Source organism: Haemaphysalis longicornis, unplaced genomic scaffold (assembly GCF_048455015.1).
Source record: "Haemaphysalis longicornis isolate Haplotype H1 unplaced genomic scaffold, Haemaphysalis longicornis Haplotype H1 scaffold_3, whole genome shotgun sequence".
NCBI lineage: Eukaryota > Metazoa > Arthropoda > Arachnida > Ixodida > Ixodidae > Haemaphysalis > Haemaphysalis longicornis.
This window is the reverse complement of record NW_027526335.1, coordinates 183487867-183505198: the sequence shown is the minus strand read 5'-3', so window position 1 is coordinate 183505198 and position 17332 is coordinate 183487867. Positions and strand designations below refer to the sequence as shown.

The 17332-nt window shown below is 47.4% G+C and overlaps 1 protein-coding gene across 1 annotated transcript in view; it reads right to left on the bottom strand.

Moving 5' to 3' along the window:
- LOC144175582 (high-affinity choline transporter 1-like) overlaps positions 1-17332 on the bottom strand; it is an 84310-nt gene that overhangs the window by 47195 nt on the left and 19783 nt on the right. Inside the window, exon 4 of the mRNA XM_077704643.1 lies at positions 12777-12925. Within this exon, the coding sequence (XP_077560769.1) occupies positions 12777-12925 (149 nt within the window). The remainder of the gene's footprint in view (positions 1-12776; positions 12926-17332) is intronic.

Genomic DNA, 17332 nt, shown 5'->3' with positions numbered 1-17332 from the left:
CCAAAGGAGCTTATTTCTGCCGGCAGCCACTGTTTGAGGTGGAAAATACTTCTACCGTGGCAAATTTGAGAGAGTGGGCCGGGCAGGTTTGGCGAAATTTTGCGAAACCTCCTTTTGCCCGTCCCGTACAGCTTTTCCCATATTGCAGGCCGGCAGGTGAGACCCAACCTTAAAGGGGCCATGCAGACAAAATTAGTTGTATTCGAAATTTTATTTTATTCGAAATTAATTTCATTCGAAAGTTAGTTTTATTCGAAATATTTGTTGTTTTATAGTGCCCCCAGCGTAATTCTGGCACCAAGTGTTGCTTGATTCACTAAAAAATTACTTGTTTAAAATTCTGATTCTCCCTCCAAATCGTGTGTTTCGTGACATCTGCCATGACATCGCATGTACGTGTCTTCAAGCCAACTCAAGGGAACTGTTCGGTCTGCAGGGGACTGCGGAGCTTTGTTTACCGTCAGTCCTCCTACATGATTGCACCATACTCGTGCGCATCGCTGCCCGCCTTTGCTTTGTTTTTGACCGTATTTGCACGAGGCATGTTTTTGTTAGGGTAGGTAGTAATCGTTTCATGAAACATGGGGTATGTTCGACAAATAGGCTCATGAAGGACAATGTCGCTTACGCCAATCGGGGAGTGTCGTCTGAGACAGCCCCAAAGAGGCCCACTGCTGTGCAGTTATAACAACCATAGTGCGCGCAGTACCAACAGCTGTGCGCACTGCTACTATTCTTTCACCCCACCATTCTTACTGCAATAAAATGAATAGGCCCTACACGTAAGCGAAAACAGCTCGTTCTGCCAGTTGATAAGCCCTGCCTAACTTGCATTTGCTTTTGCCAGCGCCCGCAGCCAACCGCACGGCTGGGCTAATTGTTCTAGTGCGGGAAATGAGCTAGCGAGTCGCATGGCCATTCCCTTTTTTTCTAATTATGTAGCTCATTTGAGTAAGGTTTACGTTAAAAGTGATGTCAGTACGGTTCTAACGAGGAAATGGTTCGAGTGAACCACAATTGTGTTTTGTGGGCCTGCCCCTTGAGCCGTTTTTTTCCGTAAAGACTCATTAAAATGAACGGATCGCTTTATGGATGTTTCTTCCCACAGGAGCCGCGATGCCACTACAGTAAGCTTGATCTGATGAAAACAAGCAGCACGTCAACAAGGTACGGGAAACGTTTTCCTAGGTTATCCTTTCGACCATCTGTTACCGGACTACTTTTTCCTACTTCCGAGGGGCGATCATTGCTTGTAAGACCAGTTTTCCGGGGCCATTTGTTCTGTGGCCATTTTAAGTGCGAATGCACTTTATAAGCGACCCTGAATTCCGGCGACCGCCGTCCGTCCACATAGCAACAGCTGCGGGTGCGCGCGCTCCTCGTCTTCCTTGGCAACGGGGGGAGATGGGCGCGCGCTGCCTGGCCGCTGACATGGCACATACCCACGTGGGGGATTGGCCAGGAATCGGGCGTGAGAAGGGCTAACGCACCCGCTTAAAGGAGTACTGACACGAAATTTCAAAGCTGAGATCCGCTCTACCAATCAAGTACAACGACAACACAAATAGGTGCCGTGCATGGCACATACCCACGTGGGGGATTGGCCAGGAATCGGGCGTGAGAAGGGCTAATGCACCCGCTTAAAGGAGTACTGACACGAAATTTCAAAGCTGAGATACGCTCTAGCAATCAAGTACAACGACAACACAAATAGGTGTCTGTGAATAAATGCATCTTTCTTTCTTTGTAGTTGTGTGTGTGTGTGTGTGATCTCTCTTTCGCGAACATTACCGAACCGCGCAAATTCAACTCGTGCATTCGCACTTTCACATTCTTCCCCTCGGGGAAATGCGGGGAAATTTTTTAACAACAAATCTGCTTAAGCATTTAGTTCCGTCATCGACCGTTACCAGAAAAAATACGAAAAAGATACTGAGCACACGTGGGTGTGCGGCTCGTGAGGAACGCCCGTTGTCGGCCAGTGTTGCGTGTGGGCTTGCGGAACTTGAGGAGCTCGCAAACAATATTGTCACGCGACGTGTTGGACAATCCCCGCGGCACCACGGCCGAGCACCAATGACGATGGCGACAAGGAAGAAGCTGTGTTCAGGGCGCAGACATCCCGGGCTCAGTTATGGCCGCATGTTTTTCGCATTATGTAAATACATCGCTTCATCGCTACATGGTTCCTGCCATCCGAGCGGGTCTTAGCCTTGAACCCTTCCATGGAGCCCTGTCAGATCGAGATCGGCTCCTTTCCTTTCATGAGATTACGTCTCATTACCGCCTCTCCCGCCGGCTACTGCCCCCTGCACATCCGGCGCTCTCTCACACCGAAGAACGTCTATGGCGCTTAGTGCAAATGTACACCCTTCCTTGCCTGTCCCACCTGCACCGCATGTACCCCCGTCTGTACCCTTCACCCCACTGCCCCGCTTGTGGGGTGGTCCAAACCATGGATCACCTCCTCTAGCAATGTCCCCACAACCCATTCCCCCATATCGAGACGGTGAGCACTGGGCGAGGGCGTTGGGCAGCTGGGATTCGGCGGTGCAAGATGCCATCGTCGCCCGGGCTGCCAAAGTCGCCGGGGACCTTCCTCCCTCGGTCACCACCCCTCCCCCGAATTAGCACTTGCGGCAATAAAAGTTTTTTCTCTCTTTCTCTCTCTCTCTCTCTGAAGTAGAGAGCACAGACACCGAGTTCACGCTACAGACGCCGCGTTCGCGAAGCCGGTTGCCGTGGTTTCGAGCTGTGCTAACGCGGTCCACTTTGGGAGGGATCTTAAAGAAGGCGGACAAGACGATCCGGGCTTGCCAATCATGGAGAACTTTCGGAAACAAGTTCGGGAGTTATTGTGAGCGGCAACTGCCGGGTTTCCGACGAAGGGAAAGGGGCCGCCGGCTCTGCTGCTTTTCCAACCTTGCACCACTAGTGAGAGCTGCGCCAATTATTTTCCTACACACGAGATGATCTGGAGTAGTCCCTACCCCCAATATTAAGGTAGCAGATTATGGCACTTCAGTCAGAATCGCTCACTTACCCAAGCTCTTATGAGACCTTAGTTAACTTTTAGGCTCGCGCATTGGAAGTATCGAAAAAAATATTGTCCTCATAGCAATTTTTATAACTCCTGCCTCAGACTCTGTAGTGCTTTCAACCATTATGTACGGAGAATAGGCAGGGTTACGAGGTTTCTGCGCCGAGATAGGACGCGCGACATTTGTTGTCGATATCACAGCCCTACCATCCGATCCCTTACGTGGTTAATCTCTCATGTATTTACAGAAGCTCCGAGCAGAACTACCGGTGTCAGTGTAACTCCCAAAATGGGAGAAAATACAATATTCAATTAATCAACAAATCTCATGCTGAAAACGTTTTCCAAAGCATTTACAAAACTTTTACTCTTTGTTTGAAGCTTGTGCACACAAACACGTATCAGCAGCATACAGCATAGGATAAAGAACGTCGTTCTACCGAAATCGTCGTTTGAGACAGCCTACTTCGGTGAATTTCCAATCGCCGTTTCCAATAAATCTTTGGCACTGGCAACGTTATTCACAGTAATTCATGTCTGCACTGACGTCTTGGCTAAATATAGTTGCCAAAGTTCTTTCCCGGTGTAGTTCCGTCAGTTGTGTTAATTTTGTTGTTTTGCATGCCTACTTTCTTTGGGAAGCTTCCTATAACAGGAATAGACGGTCATCTTGTTGGCCAGTTTTAATTCACCAATAGAATAACCTCTACTGATAGTCTTTTTTCGTAACATCTCCGTCCAACTGGACATTGTCAACACCTTTTGGCAAGACGTCTACAGTGGAACTCGAGAATGCAAGATTGCTGCTTTTTGCGATCGCTGGAAAAAACCACGCGTAGCAATGCAAAGGTCCCTACCGATCTCGACTCTCTCCAGCGCTGGCTGCTTGTCTGCTGCGTTTAGTACGTCAAGCTTTTCCTGAAGGGAAATCGCCTCCCGTTTTCGTGATGCTATCAAGGCACGACTAAGTTCGCGGTTGCAAGTTCAACGGTGTTCTAGAATCTTGAGAGAGAGAGAAACAACTTTATTGATATTCCGGTATCAGGAGAGGGGGGTAGGAGCGGTCCAAAGGGCTGCCGCGACCCCCAGGGCCAAGGTGGCCACCAAGTCTTGACACGATGCCTCCGGGTCGCGCAGCGCCTGCTCTCAGAGGGAGGGGGAAGGGAGGGGGAAAGGGGTCTGCTGGGCACTCACACAAAGAATGATAGTGCGTGTTGAGGGCCCCGCAGGCAAGGCATGCTGGGGAGTCAGAAAGGTGTGGGTGGGTGTGAATGAGCTGAGTGCGGTGGGAGAAGGTGCGGGTCTGGAGGACGCGCAGGCAGTAAGCTGCGTCTAGGGTGAGTTGGGGATGTGGAGAAGGGTACTGGCAGCGGAGGAGGTGGTAGTGAATGGTGATGTTCCTGAAATGCAGGAGCAGGGCGAGGCTACCGGCAGGGGCACCGCGTGTAGGCGTAGATGAAGCGGTGGCCCGGTCTACTAGTTCGCGAGCACGGACGTTCGCCACCTCATTAGCGCCTACGCCCGTGTGGGCTGGCACACGGTGTCGGTTGAGGGATGGGTGGCCAGAATTTTCACGGCTTGTGGGGAGATGTTGCCCCGGAGAAAATGGCGGATGGCTGTATGCGAGTCGGAGAGGACGTAGAGGGGGGTGGGGCGCTGGGAAAGCGCGAGGGCAATAGGCGCCTCTAGCGCACGAGGGCGAGGAGAGCACGTGTTATTCTTGCGGGGGTGTTTTTAAGGCAAAGGCGCACTTCCGGCATTGCGAAGTGAAACTTCCGTTGTAAGCGCAGTGATTCTGATGGTAGCATAGAGTAGCATAGGGCCATCTGGTAATGACGAATCGCACCCGTGTGCGGCTTCATGCAGTCAGTTCTGTAGCCAAGCCCAGCCAAAGCTCTTCAAACGTCAAAATAGTAGTCCACGCATGTTGCCCGAGGGGGTGGGGTTCGTAGTGTCAGATTGCGGCGAATGATCCGGGAACGTACACTGAGCCACGACGTAACAGTGCATGGGACTCTATGGGACTCTATGTGAGCTGAGGGTATACACAAAAAATGGCAGCATCTCCACTACGTGGAAGATGGCCAGGGTACGGAGTAGGGGGACGCGAAATGACATCCAAGTTGCGCCTCGAGTGACATCCGATTTGTGCCCGCACCTTGATTATTCCCTAAATGTAACTGCAACTCACGGCTCAAATCAAATTTCGCTTGATGTTCGATTGATGGTGGTGTGCGTACAGATGGATGCGGACGGACATTGGGAGGTCCTAAGGTACTCCGCACCGTTACAGGCGAGGGAGTAAGCCATTTGACTCTCGAGTACTGACTCATGGCCGTGCTACACGAGCGTTTGGAAGGACATTTCAGTCGAAGGACCTTCGAAATTTCAAATGCCATTCGAACTGGAAGGAGTTTCGCCGATCTACATGGCGATTCTCAAAGGCAGTTGAAAGTTTCCGCATTCGCCCGCCATGTTTTGGTGTCGCCACTGCTGCCATGTTTCGTTCTTGGCGAAAATGTAATTTTAGAGTTAAAACGGGCAAAAAAGCAATTATTAGAGACCAAATTAATAACTATCTACAAGCGCGAACAAAACATGCACAAGGCAGCCAGCTTCTTTTTGTCTTTTTTCGCACCGCCGGTGTTGAGAGTACAAAGTCACCTCGTAATCGTAGAGCGAGTGACAGAGAACGAAAACAAGTGAACAAGTGAAAAATTATCAAGATCTTGCACTTCAAACACAAAGTTTTTCTCGTAAATAATTGGTTTTGTTATTACGGCTTGCAGAAACTGAGCCCGAGGGTACGACCGTTCGTGTTTCAAAGGCCTTTGAGTCTCTCAAAGGTCAGTTGCCGTGCTCCTTTGACTCAAATGGCATTTAAACCAAAGTCCTTTGAAAAACGTCGTGTAGCAGCTCAAAGGTGTCATTTGAGTCAAAGGACATTCGACTCAAAGGCCTTCGAAACGCTCGTGTAGCACGGGTAATTGCTACCTGTCTACCAGACGCAGGCTTGAATCCTGCCGGTGCCTGTGTGATTTTTTGCGATTGTAAATGCTATGCGCACGGACGCGGACCGACATTTTGTAGTACTTAGGTGCTCCACTCCTAAAACAACGTAGCAGCCGGGAAAACGCAGCACTGAGGAATGTAAGAGCGGTGTTCTACTGTATAATGCTTTTTATTTGGAGACACGGCGCTCTAATCGACAGTACAACGACAACATTTTGTTTTGGAAAAAGCATAGCGAGCTACACCTGCTAACAACAGCCCCTTTCGTTGGCGCAAAGTGTGTCTATACTCGGTAACAAGTTAAGAATGGCAATACTTCATGTACGGTATCACTCCGCCAAAGCGACGGACCCGGATGTCAACGGCGCGCGCATTTTGAAGGGAGATTGCTATGAATGCGTGATATCGCCTGCCTTTTCTCACGTAGTTCATTTGTAGTCAGTGCAGTAGTTTCTAAGCATATAAGTCCACAAAATCACGGAAATGGCTCGCGCCATGTTCAAAATATTCCCAGTAACGCACTACTTGTGCCGAGCGGAGCAACATCCGGCTGCGGTGATGAGGCACAGCTGGAACTGGAAGAAAGTCAAGTAGGGTTTAGCCTCACCCATATGCTGCAAGGCGAAGTGGTACAACAGCATATTCCGGGAATGTTATACGCAGACGACATTGTGCTTTTAGCTGATAACCAAACCGATATGCAGCGGCAAATAAGTATTAGCGGCCAGGAAGCCACCGACCTCGGTTTAAATTTCAGTGCAGAAAAATCCGGAATAATGGTTTTCAATGATACTACCACTGACGTAGTGTCTACCAGCAAGGCGAATTACCTTGAGTGAAGGAATATAAATATTTGGGAGTGTCGATAAACGAAGGGAATAACTACTTAAGAACTCACGAGGAGCAACTTAAGGTTAAGGGAAAGCGAAACGCAGCTATAATGAAGCATAGAGCTCTGTGGGGGTATAACAAATATGAAGTAGTAAGAGGAATGGGGAAAGGAGTAATGGTTCCGGGTCTCACGTTTTCGAATGCTGTACTCTGCTTAAAATCAGACGTTCTATCAGGCCTTGAAGTAAACCAGAGAATGGTAGGACGTTTGGCCTTAGGCGCGCACGGAAAAACAACTAACGAAGCAGTCCAGGGAGATATGGGCTGGGCGTCATTTGAAGTTAGAGAAGCTCAGAGTAAAATATGCTTTGAGATGAGGTTGAGGGCAATGGATCAACGAAGATGGGCAGCTAAGTTTTTTAGGTACCTATACTTGAAAAGCATGGACACGCAGTGGCTAAGGAAGAGGCTAACGATGAAATACGGAAAGAACAGTGGAGAATCCAAAACAGCCAAGGTAACCAAAAAGGAGGCAAGGCAGATTGAAACGAATAAATGGAGGGAAAAAAATGGAAGCTAAAACGTCGTTAGAGATGTACAGGGCTGAGAAATTGAACGTCAGAAAGGAAAATTTCTACGATAATTCCCAGGGCAGTGCTTTGCTTTTTGAGGCTAGAGCAGGTTGCCTGCGAACTAAGAGTTTTGTGGGGAAGTATTCACAAAATGATGGGGGATGCGTGGTCTGCGGAAAAGAAACAGAAACTATGCGGCACATAGTGTTAGAATGTGAGGGTATCCATCCAAATCTACATAAAGGGAATATTGGGCTTCCAGAAGCCCAAGGATTTAAGGGTATCACAGGGGAAGTTAACTTCAAGGCTGTCGAGGGGACGAAAAGAAGATTAGAATGCTGGTGGACGAAAAGCAGAGAGAGGAATATTGCCTAGGACTGTTACCACCTGTAACAGGGAAAAAATAAAGTATTTCGTGCCTAATAAGCTTTAGTGCCTGCACTAAGCAGCGCTAGTTTTAAACCAAGAGTGTGTAAACATGGTTATATTAGTCCTTTTTGGTAAGATGACGTCATCACCCCGCTTCAAAGGGGAAACCACTAGCAATCATCATCATCATCATCACCATCTTTGCCGTTCTTAAGTTGTAACCGAGTATAGGCATGTTCACTAAACGATGAAACAATACCTCTCTCCGCACAGTCGCGACTCTGCGCCGATTAGTGATCGATCATGTTACAACCTGAGAATCTTCACAACACACTTGTGTCGTCCTGTCTGTGTATTACACCTTGACAACAATGTCACAATTTCACTAATGAAAAAAGGCGTATTGGATTCTGGAGTTGTAACAACATATTTGTGAATGAACAGTTCAGATTTAGAAAAAAAAATAGTTAACCTAGACCAGACTACTAGAAATAAAGAAAGAAAAAAAGGCCTTTTGACAGTGTTCAACATGATATACTTTTAAAAGCTTTGCCTGTGGCATTCTGAGTGCAGCATGCGTGGTCACTCCTATAAAGATATTTGTCCTCTAGAACCGAATATACTGTAATAAATAATTTCAATTCAGACACACAAATTATTGAATGCGAAGTTCCAAAAGGATTGATTTTAGGGCCTATATTATTTTATCATATGTAAATGATTTAGTAAATATACAGGTTAACTCGAGAATAGTCTTATATGCTGGCGATGCAAACATTTTTTTTTTGGTGAAAACATTGACGAACTTTTTGAACAAGCGAATGACTGGAGGGGCCGCTTAAGTGTATGCTAATACGTTAGGTGGGGAAGTTTATACTTACTGCTACAAAGCCAAATCTAAACACAAACAAACTACGCACATGCTTTTTAGATAAAAAATAGAATATTAGTGCAGACAACTGCATAAACTCCGATAACACATTCAAGAGTCAATCACAAATGGTTCGATTTCAACGAGTTGGTCATGGATACCGGTCGTCGGCTCGCTACGAAAGGACCTTTATAGGGCAGTAGGGTCTTCAATTTTTTAAATATCGCGATTTTGGGCTCCAAAAACAATTAAACGACAAATTTATTTCGCACTGCTCCATTCCAGGTCAAGTTACCGTTCGACAACTATGCAAACAAATCTAAGTAGTCTTTACTTTACAAAAAAAAAAAAAAAGGCTCTGCGGGCAGTTGGGGATGTTTTGCTCCAAGAAAGTTGTAGGCCTTACTTCAGGAAGTACCGAGTTGTAGACATATGCAAATTACGACGGTATAAGATGGCGTTAGAAATTTATTGCGAATACAAAGCCAACAAAAATATATTCGTTGTAGGCCTTACTTCAGGAAGTACCGAGTTGTAGACATATGCAAATTACGACGGTATAAGATGGCGTTAGAAATTTATTGCGAATACAAAGTCAACAAAAATATATTCAATAGGTAATATCATGAAATGCAAGTAGCTATAAATTAAGAAACAGAGTGATAGAAAAAAACTTGCGTTAGGACAACTGATAAGAACCAGCTGTTGGTTTCACAGATACTAGAGCTATTGAATACCCTATAATATCAGGTCTATTTCAAAGTACAATCTCGCTACATGGGTTTGAAACAAATAAAAAATTATTGTTTTCCTCTTGAGTACACGTATTTTGGGCGTTATCACTAGGTTATGTGATTTTTTTATTTTAGGAAGTGTTATTTCATTTGTATCTAACAAGGCAGAGTCACGTGTAACTTACTCTTGAAGCGCTAACCAGTCTCTTGGTTTGCTAGAGCGTAGTTTTAATCAGGCTCCACCATAGTCAAAAGATAATTTGCTTTCACCACTTTCATTCGTCTTAAATTATAAGAGAATGACAGGGCCATTTGGGACTCTCGTGAAGCCTACATTATATCAAATATTGAATGCTTGCAGAACCATGCTAATCGCTTTTTTTACATTGACTAGTCCTCCTTTTTCAGCGTCCCTAACTTCAAAAACTGTGCTGAGCTAGTGGATGTGGTCCTTCGTCAGAAATATGCGCTCTTATCTCTTTTTCACGAACTTTACAACCAACCATCACTGCATGACAGTCTTTTTGAATGCCCCTCTGCTCTGTTTCCACAACGGGATCACTTCAATAAAGTTAAGCGCCCAGAATGTCATTCACGTCGTTTCACGCAATCATTCATCCCGCGCACCATTGTTGAGTGGAGAGGCTTGCCAGCATATGTTGCCACCGAAAAAGATCCCAATAAATTCTTGCAGCCCTGCGTACTACTGTGACTAACTAAATTATTTCCTTGTACTATTTAACAATTGTATAACGCCCTATAGTTGTAACTTGCATGCAGTATTCTTTTTTTTTGTTGCAGGATATATCTGCATATAATGCCACTTTTATGTTTAATTTTTTTATTTTTACACTAGGTTCTTTTCACCAGCCCATAATATGGTAAAAAAAATTCTTAGAACACTTGTGCGCCATGTTCACAATTTATCTTACTGTCTTTATCTAATTATCTAACGATTGTACTACGCCGTTTGGCTGTAGCTTGTATTTGTGGTTTTTCCTTCTGTCGCATCTGTCTATCTGTCGCACTGGTTATAACCCATCTGTCAGTACAACCCATCTGTCGCACTGGTTATACTGAGTCTTGTATTTTTGTCCGTATTTTCTATTACGTTGTCTTGCCCCTCCCCCATGTAATACACTCGTCCAGAGGGACTTTAAGGGTACTCTGACTAAATAAGCAAGTAAGTATATTCAAGAAAATATTGTATATTGTGTATTTCCTTTTATTTAGTTATCTTGCATGCAATCCTTCATGGCTCTTTGCATCCGCCGCTGTGGCTCAGTGGCTAAGGTGGTGTGCTGCTGAGCACGAGGACTCAGGTTCGATTCCTGGCCGCGGCGGCCGCTTTTCTGATGGAGGCGGAAAGCGAAAACGCCCGTGTGTACGAGATTTCGGCGCACGTTAAAGATCCCCAGGTGGTCAAAATTAATCCGTAGCTCTCCACTACGGCCTGCCTCATCGCCTGCGTTGCGTCGGTGCGTTAAACCCTACAATCAATCAATAAAATAGTTCTTTGAACATGTTTTCTGTGCATTCAGTTGCCTGGTGCAAATGATCATGGTGTAAAGTGTTTGAACTGCGTCAGCCAAAAGCGCTTGTTAACTCAGAATATTTGTCCTGTTGTAGCTATTGTTCGCTTGATTTCTGCTATGCTGGCTTGGTTTCGCTATGCCTTGTAAGGGTGGCATAGCCTCGTCAGGAATGTCCGTTTATCCTTGTCATTCTAGATAATACACGTGTAAGAAATGTCTCGAATAAATGCAAATAACGACAACTTTCATCACACGCGCGGCTCCAACTGTGCTTATTATTGATGGATCATCTTGCCAACTGCGAAGCTTCTCATACCAACGTCTGTCGTAATGTTTGTGTATTTAACCTTAGCTTTGCCTTTTTACCCATTGTACCTTCTTTTATTGTTTGCGCACTATGTCACGACGCATAAACCACTGGCACTGCTTACGTCCATAGCGTCTATCTGCACTAGTATTGGCAGTGCCCCGTCTTTGATTGATTGATTGATTGATTGATTGCAGGGTTTAACGCGCCGACGCAACGCAGGCGATGAGGCGCGCCGTAGTGGAGGGCTCCGGATTAATTTTGACCACCTGGGGATCTTTAACGTGCGCCGAAATCTCGTACACACGGGCGTTTTTGCTTTTCGCCTCCATCAGAAAAGCGGCCGCCGCGGCCGGGAATCGAACCCGCGACCTCGTGCTCAGCAGCGCAGCGCCTTAGCCAGTGCCCTGTCTTTTCCGGCAGCGCTCATCGTGGCATCGGCCGACATACTTGACGTATTTATCACTGCAGTAGCTTCTCTTAGCTAAACGAGAAGCATTTTGCTGCGACGGCACCAAAATTTCCTGAAGTTCCGCCGTGGTATTGTCGAAATGAAATTATTAGTACACGCGAAAGGAGTAAAGGAGAGAACGAACGAAAAAAAAAGTTACACCATCTTCCCGCGAGGGGAACATTTGGGAAGATGCAACGCATCGGGGGTTGCCGATGCGTTTCGGTTACGTTAGCGATGCCAGCGTGTGGATTGCTGTTGTTGTGTATCCTATTTACGCAGCATGTTCACCCCCGATGCGTCGCATCTGCCCCATGGTTCCCCTCGCGGGAAGATGGTGCTGCGCGCTAACGCACAGCTGTCACGGCGACGGGAGCGAGCGCAGCCGAGCGCAAGCTGCGCGCTGACCGCGCTGACGCACAGATGGCGCTGCGGTGAGAGCGGCGGAGCGCGCAGCTGCCGCGGCGAGGAGAATGGGGGAGGGATGCGGACTACACCGCGACAACGACGCGGGGCAAGGCGAGTTAAAGAGATGTGCTGCATCTAAAATTAGCCCCATCTTCCCGAAGGGAACGCTGAGTAGATGCGGAGCATCTCGGAGTTCCGTTGTGTTTCAGTTGTGTTGCTTGAGGGGTGGTGCTGACGCTTGCTTGCGCCAACCCACTAACTGACGGGACTGTTGCTTCCATCACACTTCATCGGAAGAACGGAGTGAAGCGGAGTGAACCGCAGCAAGCGCTGAACTGAACGCGCGCAGTGCGCTACCCGATTTACATTCAAGGTTGAAGGAGATGAGACGAGGGGAGGAGAGATGCGCAAGCGCCGAGCATGCGCCGCGAAAGCAGAAGCGAGAACGCGGGAGAAGCCAAGGCGAAGTGCACGCAGCTGGTACGAGAGAAGAAGTGGCGGGAGTATCGCGTAGCTGTGGGAGAGAGAGGAGGAGGAGAGTTGCGCATGCGCAGTGTGAGTGCGGACGCCGACGCGGGACATGCCCAGACTATAAGATGCTCCGCATCTAAAATCACTTTTAAATTTGCCGCCCTTCGCCTCTCACCAGTCCGAAGAAGATGGCGCCCAGTTGGACGACATCGGTGTAGGCGACTGAGTAGAGGCCCCCGGTGAAGGTGTAGAAGAGCGCTATGCACGCGGACACTATTACCGACGTCTCGCGCTGTAGTTCCAGGATTACCTCCACCGTGGCACCTGCGAAAGGGAAAGTGATCCCATGAAGATACATACATGAGTTAATAAATGACCACCACCAGCACCACCCTACACGAGTCGTGGCGGATCCGTATTTTAGAAGCGAACATTTCCGTCAAGGAAAAGGCCTTATACAGGATGGTGCGGCGATAATCGGAACACTAACATTTTTTCCTGAGCGAACCGCCGCTCTGTTCACGCTCAAACTTCACACGAAGGTCGCATTTTGTGGTCTATTTAGTTTGACACTGTATAAAACGACGGTACTTGCCTGTTTATTCTGAAAATAGTAAAAGGGATTGTCGCCTTTGGGAAAATGGCGGCTGATTTGGACGTGCGAGCCAGCGAAGTTAGAACGACTGCGCCACCTAGGGTTATGCTGAGCGAATCACACGTTTGGGATTCACGGTAGGAAAGAGCCAAATGGTGCAGCAGACGATCAGAAAATGCACCTTGGAAGGAGCCAGCAGACGATCAGAAAACCCGCTTTCACATTTTCTGATCGTTTGCTACACCATTTGGCTACATCCTAGCGTGAATCCCAAACGTGCGTTTCGCTCTGCATACCCCCGGTGGTGCAGTCGTTCTAAGATCAACTTGCGCTGGCACGCACGACCAAATCAGCCGCCATTTTCCCATTGACGAAAATCGTTTTTACTTATTTTCAGAATAAACAGGTAAGTACCGTCGTTTTTCCCGGTGTCAAACAAAATGGACCACAAAATTCGAACTTCGTGTGAAGTTTGAGCGCGAATAGAGCGGCGGTTCACTCATGAAAATGTTTTAGTGTGTCAATTTTCGTCGCACCACCCAGCATGTTTCAAGAAACGCGAAGGTGACCGACCTCGTCGTCGCAGTCGGCGTTTGCGTCAGCGCGAATCGTACCAAAATAACTGGCGCGTAAGAAGGAAATAAAATACTTAAAGACGTTCCACTCAATGTGGAAGCTGTCCGAAGTGCAGAGCAGTGATTTGCCATAATCAGCTGTGCGCCGTTATCTGCCAACTTTTACCACCCATGACGCTCTTCGCTGCCCTGTCTCATTCCTCTAACGGAGGTTTGTTCAACGCGAACGAATTTCCCGCCTTCGCAGTGTTCGCGCGCTCCCTGCCTGAAACTGCGCCAGCGGTAGTTCTGTTCTTTTTGAGCTTCCGTTTCCTCCAGCACGCGCCGCATTGCACTGCCACTTTGTTTCGCCTACTATGGTAAAAACAAACCCAACCATGGAGCATTCGTAACTAAATGAACGCGGGTGCCGGCGGTTAATTACGTATATTTGGCCTCAGATGTGCCTGCAGTTTTCGTTGCGCTAGACAACGGGGCCATGCATGACAAGCGCCAGCTGTTCACGCATTCCGAACGCTTATGACTATATAAACCGCTTGGCTTTTTTTCGAAGCCTCTGGGTTACGCCACGATGACAGCCGCTACGATGGAACGCCGTGTGGTTCTACTTGGGACCAGCGAGCGAGCTACGACGACCAGGCGAGCGCCTAAAGTGCTCTGCATTTAGCTCATTTGGCTTCGTGTAGGATCTAAACACGAGTACCTAGAGCCTCAGGCAAGTGCGTTACCACTGAGATAACTCGGCACCCCGCGGTAGATCGGTGGCTAAGGCGTTGCGCTGCTGAGCCCGAGGACGCGGGTTCGTTTCCCTGCCGCGGCGGCCGCTTTTCTGATGGAAGCGAAAAGCAAAAACGCCCGTGTGTACGAGATTTCGGCGCACGTAAATATGCCCAGGTGGTCAAAATTAATCCGGAGCCCCCCACTACAGCGCACCTTATCGCCAGCGTTGCGTCGGCGCGTTAAACCCTGCAATCAGTCAATCAATCAATCGATAACCTGGCACCCTGCCTTGGGGAGAGCAAGGTGCAGGTCAGTTAATTATGTGCCGGAGCGAAATTATTGACAAATAGTACGCATGTTTACCGGTAAGGATCATTAAGGACGTATTAGTGATTGATATCAATGATAGTGAGTTGAAGTGAGTCAATGGATAAAAGTGGGTTAAGATGAAATAGTATATTTCATTTCATTCCATTGATTTCAACCTTCAAGGTTCGAAGGCAGTCCATAAGGGTAAGAGTTTCTGCTCAACCATGAACACCGAGAGCACAAAAAAGAAAAAAAAAGAAACAGTGTGGCACAAAAAATGTTGCAATAAAAATGAAAGCAAAAAAATTGGCGGCGTATCTGCTCCTTTCGTTGCAAATGTCGTCAAAAGACGATAGTCTTTATCGGCTTTTGCGAAGTAAATGCCTCCCTTCGCTTTTCCGCTGACCTCTCATGTTGTTCCTTTCGCGTCGCGCTCCTCCCAAGGTAAAGACGCCAAAGGTTTTGCTTAAATCATTTTAAATTTCCCGCGTTCCACTGCTCCAAACGGGGTGTCTCGATGCGAACGCTGCCATACGGAGAAGACGCGCGTTAATCGAGGCGCCCTACTTTAACGTTTATAGAACCGCGTTTCCCTACTCCACGTGCGTTGCAAGCAGAACGTGGAACCTATCTAGTGGAACCTTGCGTAACTGTTGCCGGTTGATTTCTTAAAATGGCGCCAGAAGCTAGAGTGGCGCGAAGCTAGAGTGGTGAATTCTTTTTCTGCAGTTGGTGAAGTATTTAATTTCGCAAAAGTCAAGCATGTTTGATTTTTAAATGCAAATGCATTCCTTAGTCGGGGGTTGTCGTGCTCCGTCGGCGTGCGCCCGCAGGTGTTATCTCTCCGCGCTCCTCCTCGCCCCTAGCAACAGCTGTGGCGCGCCTAGCAACCGGAGCAGGTGGTAGCTCGGGCGGGAGTAGCGGAGGGCAAGGGGAGAGGAGGAGCGCGCTCGGGCGTGTGAGGGTGCTCGCATCGCGGAGCTCGGCGGGCTTTCTCTCCTCTCCGCGTACCCTCTCTCCGCTCGCTGCGCTAGGAATCTATATAATGCAGTGGAGCGCGCGCCTGGCGCCTTGATAGCGATGGAAGTCGGTGAAGTCATTAAGTACGCCATTAATAATAATTACTCGCACCGCAGTCATCGGTGCACCCAATGCATTCGCATTTCCGCACGATCCCCTTCGGGGAGGTGGGGGGATTTTTTTTCATCAACTAACTGCAAATATCACTTCTATATTGATTTGTTGTCTCATATTTGCGTAATGTCTTGTGCTTCTTCAACAATGTTGCCAAGTATGAACCTTACACCCCACATAGACGGGTAGATTTAGCTGTGACTATATAAGACTATTGCGCAGGCATTGTTTTGCTTTGGCCGGTGGGCTGAATCGAGTCACAGACAGTCAGACGGACGGACAAACAGACAGACAGACCGACAGACAGACATACAGACAAACCAAAATTTCTGGGTTTAAGTAGCCCAAGAAAGACTATCGTCTTTAAAAAAAACAGGGCTCCGAAAAGTACTCTACAAGGGCATATTAGCTGCATTAACTCAGATTGTGACATGTGACTGTTAAGTTTATTTCGGAAGGTTTGGCGGTGCAAGGACGCTGATATCGTTAGAGTACTGGGAGTAAGTTTATTTCGGAAGGTTTGGCAGTGCAAGGACGCTGATATCGTTAAAGTACTGGGAGTAAGTTTATTTCGGAAGGTTTGGCAGTGCAAGGACGCTGATATCGTTAGAGTACTGGGAGTAAGTTTATTTCGGAAGTTTTGGCGGTGAAATGAAGCTGATATCGTTAGAGTACTGGGAGTAAGTTTATTTCGGAAGGTTTGGCGGTGCAAGGACGCTGATATCATTAGAGTACTTGGAGTAAGTTTATTTCGGAAGGTTTGGCGGTGCAAGGACGCTGATATCGTTAGAGTACTGGGCGTAAGTTTATTTCGGAAGGTTTGGCGGTGCAAGGACGCTGATATCGTTAGAGTACTGGGAGTAAGTTTATTTCGGAAAGTTTGGCGGTGCAAGGACGCTGATATCGTTAGAGTACTGGGAGTAAATAAAACGGGTGGCGCAGTTTTGATTGATTGATTAGTGATAATGATTGAATAGTGCGACTAGCAAGGTGGCATTAAGCGGTATTAGAATGAAGTAAACCACATTAGGAAAAAGTAGGACAGATTTGGGGGAATAAGATAAGATTCGAGTGAAATAAGGGAGGCTTTAAGGCATATCAAGAACGAATAAGGGGGAATGAGATAGATTAGGATACTAAGAATAACAGAGATTAAAGTGAAATTCATGTGGATTATGCCTGATTAAGGTGTAGCGTGGCTTCTGCGTTGATGTGTCACGTTCATATAGACGTGCCCGTCAAAATAGTACGCAAGGCATCTGCCTTCAAAGCACGCAGGGATTGTTATGTGTCCCTAAATTTTTTTTTCGAGAACTGCGCAATTAGAAATGTAAGGGTTTTGCTATAAGACGCTGGGGAAAGGCGAAAGACATTTTTTTATAAATTAAACCCCCAATG